Source organism: Pyrus communis, chromosome 10, assembly GCF_041283825.1.
Source record: "Pyrus communis isolate YQ-2024b chromosome 10, ASM4128382v1, whole genome shotgun sequence".
NCBI lineage: Eukaryota > Viridiplantae > Streptophyta > Magnoliopsida > Rosales > Rosaceae > Pyrus > Pyrus communis.
In genome coordinates, this window is record NC_142574.1 from 2,692,569 (window position 1) to 2,714,380 (window position 21,812).

At 36.4% G+C, this 21,812-nt stretch overlaps 2 protein-coding genes and 2 long non-coding RNA genes across 8 annotated transcripts in view; 3 read left to right on the top strand and 1 right to left on the bottom strand.

Annotated features, from left to right (window-relative positions):
* Positions 1-15,240, bottom strand: part of LOC137728676 (TMV resistance protein N) — a 39,976-nt gene extending 24,736 nt beyond the window's left edge. The window contains exons 1-7 of one of the 5 annotated variants that reach the window (XR_011067932.2): positions 15,164-15,240; positions 14,429-14,990; positions 13,244-14,333; positions 12,868-13,146; positions 11,463-12,521; positions 10,835-11,033; positions 10,379-10,616 (exon numbers count right to left, since the gene is read on the bottom strand). Coding sequence is in view for 3 of the 5 variants with exons in the window: in XM_088678713.1 (XP_088534839.1) it covers positions 10,858-11,394; positions 11,463-12,521; positions 12,868-13,146; positions 13,244-14,333; positions 14,429-14,946 (3,483 nt within the window). In the remaining 2 variants the exon portion in view is untranslated. Of the gene's footprint in view, positions 1-10,378; positions 10,672-10,834; positions 11,395-11,462; positions 12,522-12,867; positions 13,147-13,243; positions 14,334-14,428; positions 14,991-15,163 lie in introns of those variants that run through there. The other 4 variants (XR_015952719.1, XM_068467406.2, XM_068467405.2 and 1 more) reach the window with 4 other exon arrangements.
* LOC137727660 (uncharacterized) lies at positions 1,372-6,131 on the top strand. Its single transcript, XR_011067833.2, has 7 exons — positions 1,372-1,673; positions 2,004-2,070; positions 2,176-2,271; positions 2,413-2,478; positions 2,597-2,653; positions 3,755-3,931; positions 5,139-6,131. It is a non-coding gene; the product is annotated as an uncharacterized LOC137727660 (long non-coding RNA).
* LOC137727452 (carboxypeptidase SOL1) lies at positions 7,876-9,875 on the top strand. The gene is made up of 4 exons (XM_068466310.2): positions 7,876-8,162; positions 8,544-8,590; positions 9,124-9,248; positions 9,327-9,875. Exons 1-4 carry the CDS (start codon positions 8,063-8,065, stop codon positions 9,532-9,534), a joined length of 480 nt encoding a protein of 159 aa, XP_068322411.1. The 5' UTR covers positions 7,876-8,062; the 3' UTR covers positions 9,535-9,875.
* Positions 15,241-18,467: 3,227 nt separating the features above from the next.
* Positions 18,468-20,791, top strand: LOC137727436 (uncharacterized). Its single transcript, XR_011067799.2, has 3 exons — positions 18,468-18,968; positions 19,849-19,911; positions 20,596-20,791. It is a non-coding gene; the product is annotated as an uncharacterized LOC137727436 (long non-coding RNA).
* Positions 20,792-21,812: the final 1,021 nt, after the last annotated feature.

Sequence of the window (21,812 nt, forward strand, 5' to 3'; positions counted from 1 at the left end):
TTAGATGATCAAACCAAGAAAGTAAACAAATGGGCTAATTTTTAGCTATATCTCCTGAAACTCAAAAGTCGCAACTCCTTGAAACTCAAAGTTTGCTCCGCTTTGCCATTTTGATCGCATTTTGTCTCCTAAAACTTGAAGTCGTCTCTACAAAACTCAAAATTCACTCTACATTGTCTTAGATCTGTTAATTTCTTATGTGGGTCATTTTCCTTTTTATTTATTTTTTTATCTCTTCAATTACTTTTAAACTTAATAGTATCTGGTTGTTGAATGTTAAAACATAATTGAGATTTATAATCAAATTTAATGCACATGTGACATAGTATTATTTGGTGTTGGATCTCACATATGTTTTAGGAGCTCGACCAATAAGTTTTAGGGAAAAGAGAGAGTCTACAAGTCAATTTCTGAATGAGGCAGATCAAATTGCGAATAAAAGTCCGGATATAAGTTGAAGCGTACTCGTAAATTTTTGAATGAGGCAGATCAAATTGCGGGCATCATCAGTATACCAAGAACCATCGTCGGAAGATTCACAATTCTCATCAAATAGTTTAACCGACTTTTGGTGCATTCACATTTAAGAAGATGTTTCGACTCCTTCATGCTGTTACAAATAATGCAACAGTTTCTGATCAGTCATCTTCGTCATCATCTGTATTACCATAAAATTTGTTATTAAATTACAAGAACAAGATGTTTCTTCTTCACTTTTGTCTTGTGCATGGGTTTAGCTAGACAAGCTTGAGCGTGATGTTTTTCAGAGCATGTAATGTTGCTCTTTAGCCTTCATCCGCATTCATTTTTTTTCGCTCATCCAAATTGTTTAATGTGATGATGTGCGAACACAAAATATTCATTGAGCCTTACTTTACCTTTGGAGTACTTTCGGAGCTAGTTTGACCAACTTAGAGGTAGGAAGCGGAATCGACTCTTTGATGAACCTAAACATTAAAACATTGACACTATATGCGTGACAATTTCATTCATGATTAGGCTGTGACTCCTACCAAGACTTGTTTATGAGCACGATATGCAACATTGGATCCATATCTCTTAATTCAATGTTTACTTATCAGGAATGAGAAAACTTAGAAGTATGAAAATGTAAGAGAAGGGAATCGGCTCAACTAGCCGTCCTAATCGATATGCTTCCTGATATTTTGATATTTTAAAGAAAGCTAACATTTTTTCAATTCCTTACATATTAGTAAATACAAGAGAAAATTTAAATAATTACATTCGAAATAGACAACTACTTCCAAAATCAATTTTGTCAATACCAAACCTATATAGTTAGTGATACTTATCTTTTATTTAACTCAAGCCCTATAATGTAAAATATTGTTGTTTATTAAAAAATAAAATAAAAATCAACCTATAGAATTTAGTTTGGTTCGGGCTGTTTGAAAAATGGGAAGAGATTCATTTGCAACCCATATCTCGAAGTCCCCGTTACTTTGCTTCCAATGGAATTTGCAGCCCATTTTCCAGCGAGTTCCAACAATGGCTTCCTGAATCCGACTCCGGAGCTCCATCGCCACCATCGTCAACCCCAAAGATCACATCATGAAGCTTGCTCTTTCCATCCTCTTCCTCTCTCTCATGCTTCTCCTCTTGTCTTCGTCCTGCCACTGCTAGAAGCGGCCTTCACAGTTCCTACCCTCCAGGTCCACATCTCCTCATCTGTCATATATATACATACATACATACATACATACATACATACATACATACATATTTGTATGCATTCTATTTTCATGTGTGTGCATTTAGTTCTTTGGGAGTTGAAAAACTGAGATTACAAGAACATGAAGGAAATTGAAAAATTTTCCTTTGATATTTCAGGTACCAAACGGTAGTTAATTATGATCAGATGGATTATCATGCCTGTTGCGTCCTTAAATTCTTTATATTTTAGGTGGATTAGCGCTACTAGGAAAGGAAACTAAATCTTTAAGCATTAAGAATTTAGCTAATTGTAAATTAAATGTTGATAGGTTTCGAATTTGGTCCTCGCGCTGGTTCCGGCAGGCAATTGTTTGAAGATAATGAGTCTCAGACGCGGTATTTATCACTAAATTGAAGCTTAGTAGCTTAACAAGAATTATATAATCTAATTTGATATAATTATGTGTTTACTGAAAATGTGAAAAAAAATTGGTGACACAGTGTTGATGTAGCTCAAGGGTACATGACTAATTCTGACCTGGGACAGGCCATTAAGGCGTTCGGCCAAAGATGCAGTAACATTTATACGGCTTACAGGTGATTACTTGGGCTTGTGCATTTTTAACATTTGCCAGATTATAATTTTACCACTTGTTAGTAGAAACAAAACAATCGTATTTGTTAGTAGTAGTTTGAGCTGGATAAATACATGATTTTAATTGTAGGATTTTTGTTTAGGCATCTCATGAGGGATTTTTCGAATGGATTATCAGTTTTGGGAAGAGTGTGAATAGGGTTCCGCTGGTAATCGTTTCACTGAAGTTTCCTCTTTGTTTTTTATCGCTTTAGTTTTATTTATTAGAATAACATCTTGACTAACATCTTATGAAGTTGGTAATGTTTGATGTATTATTGCTTGTAGTGGGTAGTAGCAATTTCTGCTAAGCCCGGGGTGGAAGAGCCTGAAGCTGCATTTAAGGTGAATGTTCTGTTACATACAAAAACAAAAACAAAACAATTTTATTTTTGAATATTAATTTATCCAAATTATATCCAAGCCGCCATTTGGTAAAAACTTTTGAATCCTGAAATTTTAATCCTTCCTATATACAATCAATTTTTTGGAACATGGCAGGATTTTTGAAGGAAGACGCATTAGCGTCCCCCCTTCCCTTCTGTAAATAATAATAACGTAGAAATTATATTTGTTCCATAACCCAGAAATGGTTATTATTCAAAAGAACAGGAACCTGCTTTGATTCCTTCAAGATTAGCACAAATTAGTCCTTGCAGCTGCTTGAAACTGAAATTAACCATAGAGCTGTGTAATAAGGATTCAGGCACCAGTACCTGAAATCTTTTTGCAACAGTAAACGCTGAATAAGGGTCAGAAATTTAATTACATTGATTGCTTATTAGTGGAAGTTAAAAAAGTGCGATATAGCTTCTAGCTTATTGCACCTTTGAATCCAGAAGGGTGCACTACCTGTTTACCACCGAATTGAGTTGATTCTGGTATTGGAGAATATCCATCTGCACTCTTTAGAAAAGTTTTATTCATTCCGCTAGTTCAATTATGTTACTTGTCCCTCAGAAAGGACAGATTCTATCAATTGTATGTGTTTTGAGGGCAGTTTTAGTCACCATTTTTTTGTTACTTTTTCTCTGATCTTGTATGGAAAGAAATAAAGGAAACTGCTACGAGCTACTTATGACCACAAGAAACTTATAATGAAACTGAGAAGCTGTAATATGACAAAGATTGTAATTTATAAGTACACGCCAAAAAATCACTTGCAATTGGATATTTTCATTTCCCTTTTCTTCTTCCTTAAAAAGTTCATTGTTTCTGAATTCCACTGCAACTAATAATATATTATTGTTAGTCTGTCATTTTCCACCTGCCATATTTCGCGTTTACTGTCGAAAACTGAAGTCATGAATTTCACTTTTTGTCGAAAAAGTTTTGCATACTACCCGGATTTCAATTTATTGAGTGTTTGCCTACACTGACGGTGTAGTATTTTTGTATTCTTTGTGCTACTTTAAAAATCTCTTTTGTTCCTTTTCCATTCCCCAGAATGTAAATCGATTGTTACTCGTTCATGCAATTTCAAGTGATGGTTTGAGCATTTTTTGATAAATATGCTGGGTGCCGCATTACATTGGAAATGTGCATGGAGATGAACCTGTAGGCCGTGAGCTTCTAATTCTACTTGCAAATTGGATATGTGACAACTATTTGAAAGATCCTCTGGTATTTTTCTTTCCTTTTATTGTAGGTGTATGTCTAATTATTGTTCTGTAACTCTTCAGTGTTATACCCTGCTTTGCTTTGTAATTTATGGCAATTTTAAGTTACTTCATTCTAACATTTTTGTCTTGTCCCTTGTTGAATGTTTTCCCTCATTGCTCTTATTTTCATCTATTTGTTCCTGTTTCGACATATCTGCTTTGCAAATAAAGAAGAAAACTACTTTTAGACACTTCTGGAAGTTTTCCTCTACTTGCTTAGTCATTTGTGAATTTTCCACACTTGGATTGTGATGTGTAAAGACTTGGTTGTCGTTGTAGGATTCATACAACTGATGCTACTTAATAGTGTTCTAGGATTCAAATTGTAATATCATTTTTTTTTTTTTTTGGTGAGGAAACAAATTGTAATATCATTGATAAGAATATACTACAAATTTGCATAACTAATATTTTATACAATTTTGTATGAACGTTGGACCCAAATTTTGAAAATTGTTTGAACCCCTTGTTTCCAAGAGCTTAATCATCTAAATCATTTGAATTTGATCATCAGCTGCACCCAAAAATCAAACACACAAATTTCATAAGAATAATGTTAACTCAGGTTCTACTATTAAGGTATTTAGAGTTGATGATAGCAATGATATGATCAAATAAATACCTGGGAGATGTCAATTTTCAACAGGTTTGCAGTCATTATTAACCATACAAAAATCTCAACAAATTCACTGCAACCCTTCTGCAACTTCAACTAAGAACTCATCTGCTATCAACTTCTTTGTGATCTGTAACAACAAAATTTATTAAGACTGCAGTTTATGTAAAAGCCCCAAACTTATTTCACAACTCAACTGACAGAGCTAGAGAATGAGAGTACCAAAACCAAAAGAGAGACTAAGATTTGGAGTTAGCTTTATGTAAGACAGTTGGACGTCCAGAATGCTTTCTTACATGGTTATCTCACTGAGGAAGTTCATATGAAACAACCAGCGGGTTTCATTGACAAGAGTACCTACACCATGTTTGCAAGTTGGAGCGCAGTTTGTGTGGGTTAAAACAAGTGTCGAGAGCTTGGTTTTAGAGATTTTCTGATTTCTTGCTTCAATTGGGATTTTAAGAATTTGAGTGTGATTATTCTTTGTTTGTGTTTAATCAAAGAGGAGTATATCTTATCTTACTAATCTATGTGGATGCTATATTGCTCATAGGAAACAACACTTATCAAATGGCTCGGTTGATAAAGAGATTGGGCACTTTATTTTCCATGAAGGACTTGGGTCCTCTCAACTTCTTCCTAGGTGTTGAAGGAACTTGCTATGGTGATCAAATGCATCTCACACAGTCCAAGTATGTCCTGGACTTGCTGGAACGTACTAAATTTACCAATGCCAAGCCATTCTAGACTCCAGTTTCTTCTAGACAAAAACAGAGTACTTTTGGGGATGAATCATATACTAACACTGAATTATACTGAAGTGTTGTAGGTGCCCTACATTATTTGACCATTACGAGACCTGATCTTTCTTATGTTGTGAACCAAGTGTGTCAATTCATGCATTCGCCCAACAACACTCATTGGATGACAGTTAAAAGGATCCTACGTTATTTGTAGGCTACCTTTTTATAGGGTCTTGTTTATAGACCTGGATGTATACAATTGACTGCTTTCTCTGGTGCAGATTGTGCAGGAAACCTAGACTACTTGGGTAAAAACTTAATATTGTGGAGTTCGAAGAAACAGAAAACGGTTTCCTGGTTTAGCACCGAAGCTGAATATAGGCAGTGTGCGTACACTGCTGCTGAGTTGTCTTGGTTACGTTCGTTGTTCAAGGACGTACATTTGAATCTTTTAAGGCCACAGATTTGGTGTGATAATGTGTCCTCCATTGTCCTAGCATCCCTTCTAGTTTTCCACTCAAGAACAAAGCACTTTTGAACAAATGTTAAAGAACCAAGCACTTAGAAGTTGATTATCATTATGTCAGGGAGAGGGTCGAAAACTCTCTAATTTAGTGTAGCCTTGACTCAATGGCTCACCAAATTTGTTCCCAGTCAGATGCAATTGATAAGGGTTTTAGATCTTGGTGCGAAATTTGTACCATACCTAGTATGTTGAGAATGAGTCTTATATTGATGGAAGGAAGAACTTTTCATGGGCTTATAAGTAGTTGAACTACTCCGTATATAGTCAATTGGTTTTATGGTAGAACCTTAATTTCTTCATAGTATTGGAGCAGGTTGTTCCACGTGTGAAGTCAAATGGTCAAATGGTCACATGCCCTCAATGTTACCCCGTTGTGTTATACACGTGTTAGATTTGAAAATTCACCACACGTAAAGGGGCGTGTTGAGAATGAGTCATACGTTGATAGGAGGAAGAACCTTGTGTGAGCTTATAAGTAGTTAGGCTACTCTCTATATAGCCAATTGATTTTATGGTGGAACCCCATTTTCTTCAGAAACAATTGTAATCCAAACCATTTGATGACATATTGAATCATCAAGAGCATGATTCATGTACCCTTCTTTGTACAGAAACTAGATAGGATTGATTTGTTCTCAGCACGATTCACAAACACAATGCATAATGATGATCCTTGTTTAACAACCACACATTGTTTAACCAATTCTCTCTCAATATGTTCCTCAAAAAATCTGATTTGTGCCATTCCCGCCTATTTATCCTATATGTTCCTGTTCCATTCTTCCAAGTGAATTAGCACTTCTACAATATTACCTCTCGACTAGTTTGTTTGCCTTCCAACATTTATTGGGAAATTTGGATAAATAACCAAATAATCTTTAAATTACATGATTAAACCAAGAAAGTAAACAAATGAGCTTATTTTTATCTACACCTTCGATTTAATCTCATTTTGCTCCCTGTAACTCAAAAATCGCCACCTCACTCCTTTAGATTCATAGTTTGCTCTATTTTGCCCCCTGCAAACTCGATTTTTATCCCCTGAAACTCGACATAAGAAGTCGGTCAACATTGCCTCTAGTCCTCATAACCAAAATTGATGTTCACTGCGCCACAAGGCTCTCACCTAAACACCTCCCCATTGTATTTCCTGATTATTGTTATAATGTTGTGAACACGATGTATTCCTTGAGCCTTACTTTACCTTCGGAGTACTTTTGTACCTAGTTGGACCAACCGAGAAAACGAAATAGACCCTTTGGTGAGCTTATGCATGAAAACACTGGAACAACACATGTGACGATTTCACTTATGATTAAGTTGTGACTCTTACCAAGACTCGTTCATAAACACTTGCAATATTGGATCCATATAACTCTTAATTCAATGTTTACTTATCTTAAATGAGAAAATAAAGGAATGAAATAACTTTTTGAGGACATCGATATATTTTTACACTAAGGGGAGGTGGAGTTTAACTAAACACAATGGGTAACCTAATTTGGTATCGAATTCGATTCGCCATCCACGAGATTCAAACCTAAAACCTCTCACTTCCAAGTGAAGAGGAATACCATTAGACCGTAGTATTGAGTGACAAAGAATGAAATAACTTAGAAATATGAAAAGTTAGAAAAGAGAACCGGATCAAATGACCCCCTACTTGATATGCTTCCTAATTTTTAGGTATTTTAAACAAAAAACTATTTTTTCAATTTCTTGCAGATTAGTAAATACAGGAGAAAATTTACATAAATTACATTTGGCATCTGGTAAATCCACTCTGAAATAGACAACTACTTCCAAAATCAATTTTGTCACTACTAATATAGTTAGTGACATTTCTGTTCAATTTAATTCAAACCCTATAATGTAAAATATTGTTGTATATATATATAAAAAAAAAAAAATCAACCTATTTAATTTAGTTTGGTTCGGGCGGTTCGAACGGTTCATCCGGTTAGGTTTGTAGGCTTATTTAGGCCCAAACAAAAGTTGTTTAATAAATGGGCCGAGATCCATTTGCAACCCATACCACGAAGTCCCCGTTTCTTTGTTCCCATTGGAATTTGCAGCCCATTTTCCGGCGATCCAGCATCTCCGATCTTCGTCGTTACGTTTTCATCTTCCTTAACTCCTTCCGAGTTCCAACAATGGCTTCCTGAATCCAGCTCCATCGTCTCCATAGTCAACCTCAAAGATCACAGAATGGAGCTTGCTCTTTCCATCCTCTTCCTCTCTCTCAACTTCTCCTCTTTTCTTCGTCCTGCTACTGCTAGAGGCGGCCTTCATACTTCCTACCCTCCAGGTCCCCATCTTCTCATCTGTGTATGTATGTATGTATGTATGCTGTGCTATATATATATGTATGTATGTATGTATATTTGTATGCATTTTATATTATGTGTTCATTTAGTTTCTTGGTTGTTTTTGGAAGTTGAAAAACTGAGATTACAAGAACAAGAAGTAAATTAAAATATAGTAGTATTTAGTACTTACCAAGCAAAGAGCGATTGCATTAGTGCTTGATTCAGATGCGATTGCATTTTCGCTCATCGAAATTGTTTAACTCAAAAGATACAGTGTTCATAGGTTTTAATTCTAACAGGTGGTTCTCTATCTTAGCTAATGGATTCCTTGATTCAGATGCGGAGAAATTAGTCATTACCAATTCTTTTGTTGTTCACAGGTTGCCCTTGTTGCAAATTATCCATGGGATGGCACTCAGGATCAAAGGTAATCAATTTACATCCATAAAAGTTTTACATCCATACTAGGGTCTTACTTTTTTGATATGCTGTTGTATATATTTCTCGTTCTTTGTTTTTCTTTTGCCTTTTATAAGCTGGAAATCTTGTCCTCTTAATGGAAAAACCTGTCAACCTTCGGCTCTCTTGGAACATCTTTGACAGCAATGGAAAAAGCAAACGATTTGTTTGTTGAACATTTGTCCAGAATAATTTCATTCATTTCCATTAGACTTCTTCCGGCTGTACGTTGGCTTCAGTGTGAGTGTACGTTTTGATCATTATTCAATTTTACCTATGACGCCCCAATGTGTTCAGGTTTCTAAATGTTTCTTTTATAGTGTGAAACAAGCATGGTGATGTCAATAGTAGGTCTTAAAGTGTTACTCTAATGTTATGAACATTGCCAATTACTTCTAATATGTGTAAGTTCCAAAAAAACACTATCCCAGAATTTATGCTAACGCTTATTCATTTTTATTTTGCACATATGCTCGTCTTTTGATCGAAATTAAATTACAGGAAAGATTATTTGCATGTCCAGACGACGAGACATTCCGGTTCTTAGCAATTGTATATAGTCGCTCTCACTACAATATGTCATTGCGCAAGGAATTTGAGGGAGGGATTACGAATCAAGCTTTCTGGTATGATGGCTTGAAACTTACAACTTATTTTCCTTCTGTTTGATATTCATCTATTGTTTCTTAAGACACCTGTTGTAGGTACCCTATATATGGAGGCATGCAAGATCGGAAATACAAAAATGGTGGCTGTTTTGAATTGACTTTGGAGATTAGTGATAACAAATGGCCTACTGCTAACGAGGTCAGGCATCAGTTAGGGCAAGTGTGTGCAACCTTTAAATATAAAACGACATTCTTTAGCCAAGTTTATCATGTATATGGGGATATGGTTGCGCCCTTGGTGTAGCTATAGGTCCAATGGACCTTAGGGGGGTGGGGATGGAACTTTGCATGGTACTGGCTGTTCATATTGTGAATGGCAATATAAAACCACGAATTGTCAATCCATAGTTTGCCTTGCCTTAATTTTTGCACAACGGCACACGTGATTTAAGTCCTTGCTTTCCATATTGTGAATGGCAATATAAAAGCAAGCAGCAGAACACCTGAGAAGTATTTAAGGATACAGAGAATGCCTGATCCATCCAAAATTCATATAACGTGTCTAATGTAGCTCTTTAGTGTTATACCCTACTTTTCTTTGTAATTTATGACAATTTTAGGTTACTTCATTCTTAGATTTTGGTCTTTTCCCGTGTTGAACGTTTTCCCTCATTGCCCTTATTTTCATCTATTGGTCCTGTTTTGACGTATCTTCTTTGCAAATAAAAGTATGTTCGGACATGGTAACGGAAAAGAAGAAAACTATTTTTCGGACATGGTAACGGAAGAGAAGAAAACTATTTTCAGACTACTCCTGGAAGTTTTCCTCGATTTGCTAGTCATTTGGGAATTTTTTACGCTTTGATTGTGATGTGTAAAGGCTTGGTTGTTGTTATAGGATTCACCCCACTTAATGGCGTTCTAAGATGCATACAGCCAACGCCACTTAGTAGGATAAGACTTGGTTGTTGTTGTTGTTTGATTGTGATGTGTGATTTTTAGTGGACTGTACGAAATTTAAAGATGTGTTGCAATCAGTTTGATCCCCCAGAGTGCTTTAGAACTTAAAAGAAACCATCATTTCATGAATGCTTGTGTCTTCTGAAATAATAAAATTGATATCATGCCAAGTTTTAATCAAACCAAAGTTGTTGAGCAAAAAGTGTTGTTTCCTTAGCAACGTTTCTGTTTCTGGACTACAAGTTTGCATTAGTTACAAAATCAGACAGAAACAAATCAATTTCTGCCAGAGTACAGAAATTTGAATTCAACCCCCATGGTGTACGTGTTGACGCTTTTTAAATGGCGTCTTCGGAATATGAACCTTAAGATCAGGACTAACAGAGCAGCCTCCATGGCGTTGCGAGTTTCCAATGAATCCACTTGCTGCATTAGGCAAGATGATCAGATTGTTAATCTATCTTCTTACTGCCCAAGTAATCTGCAAACGTGTTTATACATCAACATTCTTATCCACTCGTCTTTCAGTAAATATAGCCATCTTAATATATAGCTGGTGAGATTGATTTCATTGACTAAGATGTCGAAACAAAAAATAATTTTGATGACAATTAAGCTGATGTGATAAATCGATGGTTACTTACTTGCATTTTTTGTGACATGGTGACTAGTTACAACGCCTTTTGCAAATTTGTTCTGTGTCGTTTAAGCTAGCACTTCCGGATCCACTTGGAGTTGTCTCATCACGATATTCGAGTGTTCGTTTCAGTAGTTTTTGGTTGAGTTCTTTCAAATCTTGCTCGTACACCAAACGAGCCCCACACTTCTTCACCTTATTCAAGTCTGCTTTTTGTTCTCTCTCAATATTAAGAAAGTCAGTTTCGAATAAAAACTGTTCTTGATGACAATCTTCACGAGGCAAACAATATTTACGAGAAAAATAAAATATCCAAAGGTTTTCTGACACAAGAGACGATAATAATGAGGTAGTCCAGCTGGATTGGTCAGGTTTTTTAGGGCTAACAAGTTCCACTGAATAGTGGAAACGGAAACGAGGGTCTTGGTCTTGAAAAACAACACAGAAGGCAATCCCAAGCCAGTTGGTACATGATGGTGAAGGAAGCTCCACATTTATTGAATGTCCCACACTCTGATTATTGAACCACTCTGGAATTTCACTTCCGGGGATTACAATTTGCAATCCCTGTAGCAGAAGAAAGATCAATTATTTAGAGAGAGAGAGAGAGAGAGAGAGAGAGAGAGAGAGAGTACCTGAATGACAAATTTTAGAATCCTATTAATCCAGCCTTCATCTTGAACCAATGCAATGCAATTCCGGCAAGTGACACTAACATCATACAAATTGGATGAACCTGACAACCTTCGTAAGGAAGTGCAATTGTCCAGATTTACTTCTAATCCTCTGTTTGATGGAAGAGGTGGCAATTTTTGAAGGCTTTTACACCCCTCCAGTTCAAGATTGAGAAGATTAGAAAGGTGTCTAATGCTTTCAGGTAGACTGATGAAATTATTTCCGCTGAGATACAAATCTTCCAAAAAGGACAAGCAGCCAATATCATCGGGGATATCCCCCTCCTGGAGATTACAATTTCTTAGAGATAACTCTGTCAAAGAGCGTAGACGACTTAGAGAAGACAACACCAAATCCCAACAAGGAGGAGGATCAGGATGACTCTTTTCAAGTCCTAATAAGCGGAGAAGGCCCCACCCCTTCCTTGCTTTACCATCCGATGCCTTAAACTCTAGACTTTTGAGATTTTTCATGCCCACAAGCGGCTCTATCAAAGTGGGTCCCACTTCAAGCTTCTCTAAGTGATCCATGTCTCCTGGGAGTTTGTCAATCTTTGAGCATCCACCCACATCGAGCCATTCAAGAGACTTCAAATTACAAATAGCCCTTGGAAGGTACAAGAGATTTTTGCAATCCCGTAGATACAAATAGCCAAGGCCAACCGCATGTCCAATTGATGAAGGTATTTTCTCGATCGCAGTCCCATCTAAGTTAATCAAGTACAAATTCTTCATTTGCTCCCCAAATTCTGGAATCTTTTTCACATTTGAGCAGCCACCAAGAACGAAACTCACAAGAGAATTCATTTCAACCTTATTTGGAAGGCTCTTAATGCTTTCACAGTCACCAAGATGCAATTTTTTAAGTCTTTTGAGGAATGCAATAGATGAGTGTATCTCAACTAAATTCTTACAATTCGAAAGATACAACTCCTCAAGATTTGGAAGACTACAGAAATCCGGGCTATTCTTCAATTTATTGGAGTTGCTAAGATCAATATGTTTCAAGTTTGGCAAGTCCTGTACAACACAACCGATAAGGTTCAGATCATATACTTAGCTTCCACAACCATAAAGTTTATTCAAAATAATAAATAAATAATAATTATTTGGTAAATTAAATAGCATTTATTCTCAATAAATATGGAACAAATTTGGGACCCTTGGGATTGTACAATAAAAAAAATGTCATGCTTTCCTTGTTTTTAAAACTCAAGAAAAATTATAACACGTCTATTACTTTTTGAAATAATGTGTTAAAATATCATTAGATAAAATCAAAATGCGAGTTTTTTTTTTTTTTGTTGAGTAAAAAAAAAAGCGAGTATTATAACCAATGTTATCCTTTGTTTATAACTACCCTTACCACTTTTCCCTCCCAAAGACGAACAAGATTGCTATTACGCATCTTAAGTTCAGCAAGCAAGTGTGGGCGAAAGCTGGTTGGAAGAAAATTAGAAGGATACCAACTCCAATTTATAATTCTCAAGGAACATGGAAGAAATTTGGGGCCTGAAGAAAAGATCAAATTATCGAATTCCAAAAACCTCAGTCCATCCATCTTAGAGAAGGCTTCGCAATTCCACTGGCGCACCTCTTCTACTTTGAGCAGACGTAAAGATATGGCTTCAATTGCTCTCGTTGCCTAACAATTAAGAAAAAAAGGATGAATTAATTTCATATAATAATATAGTGTCACAAGAAATCAAATCTTCTTCCACAATTAGTATTTAACTTCTTACCGTATTCCTCGTAAATATATGATCAATGTCATTATAAAGCCACAACCTACTGCGTTGATCAGGCTCTTTAGACTCGTGAACAATAACTATTCTTGCCATATCTTGAATCAAATCATGCATCCGTATGCATTTTTCATGATCTTGATAGATGAGAGATCTCTCAATTAGTACATCTATCATAATCCGACTAGAAATTCCAAAAGAATTATCTAGCATTTTAATTACTTCCTTCGTGTACTTCCCTTTGTGGAAACATGCAACATCGAGAAAAATTCTCTTCTCCCACTCTTCTAGCCCATCATAACTTATTTTAAGCTTATCAAAAATTGTTGGATTAGGAATTTTTGACAGATTATCCCGCACACTATTCCAAGTGTCTAGCCTTCTCTTAAACAATGCCGACCCCAAAGTTTCAAGAGCTAATGGAAGTCCTCCAGCATAATTAATGAAATACGTTGACAGTTCCCAAAACCCATCCTCAGGCAGATTTTTCTTGAAGGCATGTAGGCTAAACAGTTCAAGAGCTGCGCCCTTACCTAACACTTCGACATTATAACAATATGTTATGTTATGCTGGACTAGCAGACGTTCATTTCTAGTTGTAATGATAATTCTACTTCCCATGCCAAACCAATCTTCCTTTCCAGCTAGTACTTGTAATTGGTTTATGTGATCCACATCATCAAGTACAAGAACAACCTTTTTGTTGCGTAAGCACTTCTTAGTGAAAATGATTCCGCGCTCTTCATCCCAAGGTTCTTCAATCTTTTCCCTCAACACCGGGAAAAGAAGTCTTTTTTGAAGATCAACGTTAGAAACCTCTCTGATGTTGCCGAGAAAGCAGTGAACTTCAAAATGATGAAAGATTCTATCATAAACAAGCTTAGCAAGGGTTGTCTTGCCTATGCCACCCATCCCCGTTATCCCTATAAAGCGTACATCATTGACATCATGAGCTAATAGAGAACTTAGTTGCTCAAGCCCAAAATTAACCCCAACTAATTTTTGTGAGGAATCTAACAACGGGAATGTAGCTTGCACTTTCCTCCACACACTTTTGACGAGTTGTTGTATAATCTCAGTTTCACTCCTACATGGTATGAAATAACCAATCAAAAAAACATAAACGAAGCATTCAATTTTGACTCTACTAAGACATGGGAAATTAAAGTTGTTCATGCTTACTTAGATTCCTTCGAAGTCCAACCACAAATTTTGGACACTGTCTTTAGATCAGCTTTCCATTGGAGCACCTTCTTTTTGCCTTCGATACCGATCAACTTTTCTTCATGCTCCGCGAAGGCTTCGGCAAAACATCCCCGTTGATTTCCGACGTCAGATGGATCTGTCTGATAAAAGACCGGCAGAACTGAGTTCCTGGCTTCCATGCATTGAAGAATGGTTGTAAGTTCGTCCAAGCACCATTTGGAAGAAGCATAGTTTGGTGAGAGAACAACAATTGCAATATGCGATTCTTTGATCGCACTTGGGAGCTCAAGATGAATACTTGCTCCTCCTTCAAGCTCTCGATCGTCCATGAAAGTCGTAATTCCTTGGCACTTGGACAATTCATGGTGTAAATGGGATACAAAGCCCTTGCGGGTGTCTACACCCCTGAAACTCAAAAACACATCATACTTCCATCGAGGAGCTGATTCATTCAAAACAAAAGATGCCGAGGCTCTTTGGGTGCTCAATGCCATCGAAAGAAAGCAGTTGATGTAATTCAGTTACTGAAAAATGGGTTCTGCAAACAAAAACAAAAATAGTAGTCAATGAACAAGTAAAAGAAAAATTAGCAGTGAAAGGAAAATAGAAACCTTAAATCTTGTTTTGGTAATTGAAAATGTATATTAAGCAAATGAGATCAAGGACTCAGAGAAGCCTGAAAAACAAAATACAGGATCAACATAAACTTACACAGAGAAAAGTGATAAAGGCAAAGAAAAAAGTAGAAAAATCACACTGAAAATTCTCACAGAAAAGTTGTAACAAATGGGAAAGAGATGGACAGCCGAGTACTACTTCTACCGGTGGTGGTGGTGGGGACCACACGGTTTAGTGTTGTTGACAGGCTGATAGTGGCAGATGGTGAATTATTTCGTCATGACTGTTTACCTAAGTGGTAGTAAAAGCATTAAAATTTTAGGATGATTTATGGTAAATTATTTAACAATTAAAACATTCGAAGTATCTTATACTGTCAAGTATTGCTTGCTCTTTTTTTATGTGAAACGGGAAAGCGAAAACAATGATGTAATTCATTTATTACGTGTTTTCATGTCAAAAAGTTAAAATATAATGTAAAACAGGGATAAATTTGAGTCACGCCGTTTTGAAATTTCGGTGCAATGTAAATCTCTTTGAAAGAAGCACCAAGGAAATCTTAGAGCTATCCACTTTCAAATTCCAATACTCGTTTAAGAGGAAAAGCTGAGGGATAAACGTCAACACATGTACTACCAAAGTGAAAGGAGAAGGATTTTCCAAAAATATAAATAAATAAAAAATTAAAAAAAAGGTGGTAGACTACTAACTATGAGAAAATTTCAAGAAGCTTTCTTGTTAGGACGTGTTATGTTTCTTCACCTTTTCTCACCAAAACGATGGAATGCGAGACTTCGGACTTCTCGTAAGTTCCCAACTTTCTCATTAGAATATATTTTCATGTCTCTTTAATTGTTCCGTTAATTCGTTTGTTACCAATGTAAAAAAGTAAAGAAATAATGTAGCCAGTAAGGGGGTGTTTGTTTGACCTCCTTAAGTTTCACTGGATTGGCTAGAATTAATAGTGAGTGAAATACCATGTTTGTTAGCAGCCGGGATTATCTTTAATGAGACTAAAGGGGACTCGCCTAGACTAAATGCCTCACTAGGCGGTCTTAGCGAGACCCCCCGAAATTGGGCGGATTGCTAAGACCAGCTCTCCTTCGCCCTTTTCCGCTTCACTCTTCGTCAGTTCTCTACCTTTCCCCTCCCTACTGCTATTTTTTTCCCGTAAAACTCCTCTTCCAGCGAAGCCACCATGGATCTGTGGTCAGAAACTCTTCTTTGAGAAACCCATTTCATGGAGTTTTTGTAAATTCATTTCGTGGATCTGCAGCCCTTCCCTTTTCAATACCAAATCCAACTCCCAAAATTTCAACCCAGAAAACCAAAAAATCCAAAAAGCCAAAAACCCAGAAAACTGAGAAACCGAAAGCAGATTCAACCCATCTCCCCACCTTCGAGCCACTCATGCATGCATCCCGCCTCCAACTCCCAAATTTTCATTTTCGTTCTTGCTCTTTGGTTTGATTTTAAGATTTGCAAGGGATTTTGTGAGAGGAATAGAAGAGGCAGACAAAGATTTGCAGTGAAGAGGAAGAGAGAGATTTGTAAAATCTTCGAATAAAAGAGGCAGAGAAAGATTTGAAGTGCCATAGATAAAATGGCAGAGAAATGGGAGAGGGGAGGGATGCAGTGGGCGGACAAAAAAAATGAGAGAGGAATATGAATCAGAGCTTCAAAATAAAAAGAAGGAAGATAGTTCTAGAAAGGAAAATGATAATTTAATAATAAAATATTAGTATATATAGATTAAATTAATAATAAAATATTGTAAATATAAATTTAATAATATAATATATGAGTCCTGTTTTTAGTTCGATACAACATCAAACGCTTTACTAAATTAGTCTACCTTAGTCTATTCTAAGCCAATCCAGCTTAGTCCCTAAAGCTAGTCCAGTCCGAGATAGTCCGGTGCAACAAACGCACCCTAATAGTACAAGGCGGTGGATGGTTTTCTTTTGGTTCCCATCAGTACAGAGAAAAAGGAAGGCAGCCTACGCCTTTCGGTTCCTAAAAAGCAGAGAAAGATTCTTCAAAAAAAAAAAAAAAAAAAGCAGAGAAAGATGGACACTTGGACGTTCATCTGTTTGTAGTGGTGGTGGTGGGGACCACACGGTTTAGTGTGGGTCATAGTGTCAGATGATGAATTATCCTTCTACAGAGAAGAGTTAGTATGATTGTTTGGATGACCTTAAACAAGTAAAAGAATAAAAAATTTAGGGTGGTTTGTGGGTATTATATCTGTTATATTTTGATATTTGTATTTTTACATAAAGATTTAATAGTTAAAATATTCAAAATATCTTATATTTTCGAGTACCATAAAAATTTTGTATATAAAAACAAGAGGTATATTATTCAAACATTTCAAATTATTTTTTACATACTTTTTGTTAATTTTTTTATTGATCTTCTTCAATTTATCCGATTCGATAATCGAAAATTAAAAAGATGCGCGTGAAATAAAATGGATTGTGTAGATATCACACCCCACAAAACAATTGGTAATGGTCCAAAAAAAGAAAGAGAAGTTATGGTTAAACGTCACTCACTCTTTTTTCTTTATGTAAAATGAAAGCGTCAAGATAACAATGTAATTAATCTATTACGTGTTATCATATCATAATGTTAAAATACGATGTGAGGTGGAGATAAATTTGAGTCACAGTGCAAGGTAAATTCCTTTGAAAGAAGCAACAAGCAAATCATCATACAAGAGCTGTCCACTTTCCAATACTAAGTTCAAGAGAAAAAACAAAGTTGAAGGACAAATATTTTCCACAAAAAAAGTGGCAGAGCGACCATGGCATATTTCCATTCCTTGTTGGGACGTGTTATCTTTCTTTTGAGAAAAGATTTCATGTCTCTGTTTTTTTCAAGAGGATAATAATTATGTCACCCACTATAAAACTTTTCTCGTCATTTTTTGAACCAGTCTGCAGTGCAGGATAAGGTCGAATTTTTTTTATAATTTAGGAGTAGGTTCAGTTTTAATCTGTTTAATTTTTTATTAAAATCAAAATTATTGTTTTGTTTGATTAATTTCAATTTGATTTTTTTCGATTTGATTTCGGTTTGATTTTATATAAAATCTGATTGATTTTTTTTTTTAATCTGAAAAATATCATCAGGAATAGAAAATCAAACTGTGTGGAGGCGTAGCAGCAAACCCAAATAATGTACTGCTTGAAACATGTTTGTCCAAAGACACTGACTACAACAATATCAATTAAACTCTACCAAAATAATTGAGGCTAAAATTGTAACAAATCGTTTCGGAATTTACGGAACAGAAAGAGTAATTTTGTATTTTTAATAAGTTTGAAAATATTATCCTTTAAAAATGATTTTTGAATCTTAATTGATGAGCCCAAGGAGCCCACCTCCTGATTTGTCCTCCAGTTCCCTTCCCCCTTTCTTTCTTTTTCTAATTTTTATAACTCTCTCTCTCCTCTCTCCTCTTCCCGTAACCTCATCTTTCTCTCCCTCTTCTTCTTCTATCCTCTCTCTCATGTGACCCCCGGACCTCTCTCCCTCTGTGATCTCTCCATCTCTTCTCAAGTTTGTCACTCACATAAGCAACAACAACCTCAAACCAACACCACTGGACGTAGGAACCTCGAGAAAACTCAAGCAAACCTTCATGGAACCCCAACAGTGACGGTGTCACTGTTCATCATCTTCTCCAACGTGTTTCGTGTTTTTCCGATGTTGGCAAGCTTCTAGAAACCCTTGGGTTATGTTTTAAGGTTAGATCTAAGGTTGTTTTAAGTGGTGTATATGCGTGAACTGCATAAAATAGCTCGGATTAGCTTTTCCAAATTTTCTGACGAGCACCATCCCTTTCGAGCGAATTTCCAGCCAAACCACGATGAGTTGGCCGGCATGCAAGGTATCAATCTCTTCGTCTCACTGAGTAGTACAACTTTTTTTTTTGTTTCACCCAATTTTATTGAGTATTGAAGAAGTTATACTCATTTGAATCTTACCCAGCTTCTGACGACCTCCGCAGCTTTCGAGTTATTTTTCGACCAAACCACGACGAGTTAGATGTCGTGTGAAATACCATTCTCTTCGTCCCTTCGAGAACTATGCTTTTCGTTTTTTAATCACTCGATTTCGTTTAGTATTGACAAAGTTATGAGGGTTTAAAGTTCGTTCAGTTTTCCAGCCGAAATCCGACCTTTTCCTTCGTTGGGTGTGGCGACCCATGAAACTGGTGGGCCAAAAACCATCCTTTTTGGGCAGCCCAACCCTTTACCCCTTTGAACTCATCCTAAAACCCTTAAGAACCCAAACCCAGGGGCCTTTAGGCCAAACCCGGAACCAATTCAAAGCCCTTAACCCAATTATTAAAACCCATCAGAAACCCTTAGGTGCCCAACCTAATTGGAAACCCAAAACCCTTTAGGTCTCAAGTCGTAGGGCCGGTTGGACTTAGGCATCGGGCCTTGGCATCCAGCCCACCTAAATTTGCTAACCCCAATTCCCTTAAACCCCCTAAGCCCAATTCCTAAAAACCTAAACCCAACCCACCTAAAAGTCTAAGCCCAAACCCGATTGACTTTTGACATAGGTTGACTTGACCCGTTGACCGACCCGATCCGTTGACTTTGACTTTGACCGGTTAAAGGTCAACGTTGACTTTTCGAGTTTTCGTCCAGGATCCTTCCTAAACTAATTTCGACGTCCTGGACCCGTTTTTGAAGTCCGTTTTCCCAAATTAAGTCGTTTGGGTAGAGTTTGACTAATTATACCCTTTATGTGCATAGGGGCAATTTATTGTGACGTTCTGTCTCCGCTAGTTTGCGTGGCTCTTCGGCGGCTAAGTATCTGTGAGTATACCCCTTCTAAAAATGCATGCTTTAATAGTAGAAATGCATACATGAAAAACATGATTTGATGATTACATTTTATGAAACGTTTTGCAAGATAACATGCTTACTGAGGCTAGTTTGAATTATTACTATTTTTCCTATAACCCGTTGTTTTTATAGAATATCTGATGGATGACGATATGATATTTAGAACATGTTTAGAACACCTCTTTATAGTATAGATGATGGATGACTGTATACTATGAAGTTGTTTTTCAATATATATATATATATATATATATATATGTTCAATGGTTTTGTACTTACCTAGTGGTCTCTATTCCGTTATGGGACGAAGGGATAGATTTTGGTCCATCCCGAGCAACGGTTATGGTGTTGGCATAGGGCCTGAAGTGTTTTTCCTCTGGCTATTAGCACAGGGACGGGGAGCCTATGACTGTTTACTCAGAGACGGGGAGCCGGCATGGGGCTTAGAGAGTTATCAGACATTCACTAGTGATTATTATATATACAAGTTATGATTTGAGACATTGCATGACATGCTAGGTTTCGGAAAACCTATGTTTATCGTGATATATGTGTTTTCATAAAACCTAGGGGTTAAAACGTTGATAATTGTTTTATTACATATATATATATATATTAACTTGGTCCACTCATGTTTTTTTGTGCCATCTTCAGAGCTTAAAATCGAGGCATACAATCCCGGCTTCCAGGCACTTCCGCATCGGCATCTTCGAGTACTCTCGATGTAGTATCCATCGTTTGTTTCATTCAATTTTATATTATTTCTTTTAGTGTTATAGTTAATTGTATGCTCTGAACACATTCCTTAAATGCATATTCTTTATGCTTTTATATTTATAAGTCTTATCTATCCCTTGTTTTCAACTTTTGCACTCAATAAATGGCTTTTGTCACCCTTGGGTGTGGGCCACATGCATATCCTGGTATTAGGGGAATATCGGGATTAGAACGTGTCAAAAATGGTCAATTACCCATTTTTGCCCATAATAGGCAGAAAGATAATTGGATTATATGGTTCCACAAAAGAACTCTTCTTTACTGTCAATCACGACACAGAAATAAATTAAAGACATCACTTTGGTAATGTGATAATTTATGCATACTTGATCAGATGACCGCTAATAAATAATACAGCGACGGTATGTACGATGAAAAGTATGAGGCATAATATGATCTTTGATATGTTTGTATCGAGTGAATTATGTTAAGGATAATCACTTTTACAAGAAACACAACCACACCCTTAGTATCTATATAAAAGAACAACAATTTGTTTATACAAGTGTATATATACACAACAACGCACTGTCCTCTTGTAAAAGGCAAAATTACAATAACGACATCGTTTTAAGTGTTACCTCGGTTCGGCTTTTGAACCATAAAAACTGAAACCAAACTAACCAATTTCAGTTTAGTTTGGTTTTGTATCGATTCGGATTTTTTCGATTTTCGGTTTTTTGAACCATCCCTATTCTAATCTAGTGTCGCCCTGACTTTAGGGCTCACCAAATTTGTTCCCAGTCAGATGCACAATTGATAAGGATTTTCGATTTTTGTATGAAATCTGAAGCCTAAGTAGTATTTGAAACAATTGTAATCCAAAGGCAGCATACGCCTTTCGGTTACTAAAAAACAGACAAAGGAAGACTAAGTGTTATATAGATGTGTAAGCGACATAAAAAATCACACTGAAAATTCTCACAGCAAAGTTGTAGGAGAGAAAAATTGAGAGACAAAGAGAGGTAGGAATGGAAATAAACGGGAGAGTGATGGACAACTTGAGTACTTCTGTTGGTAGTAGTAGTGGTGGTGACCGCACGGTTTAGTGTGGGTTATAGTATCAGATGGTGAATTATTTGTTTGACAAAGAA

Excerpts from the sequence above, each read along its gene's own strand:
- LOC137727452 (XM_068466310.2), top strand. The coding sequence starts at position 8,063 with ATGGAGCTTGCTCTTTCCATCCTCTTCCTCTCTCTCAACTTCTCCTCT. Across the intron at positions 8,163-8,543 it reads TCATACTTCCTACCCTCCAG|GTTGCCCTTGTTGCAAATTA; the intron begins GTCCCCATCTTC and ends TGTTGTTCACAG. Across the intron at positions 9,249-9,326 it reads ATTACGAATCAAGCTTTCTG|GTACCCTATATATGGAGGCA; the intron begins GTATGATGGCTT and ends CACCTGTTGTAG.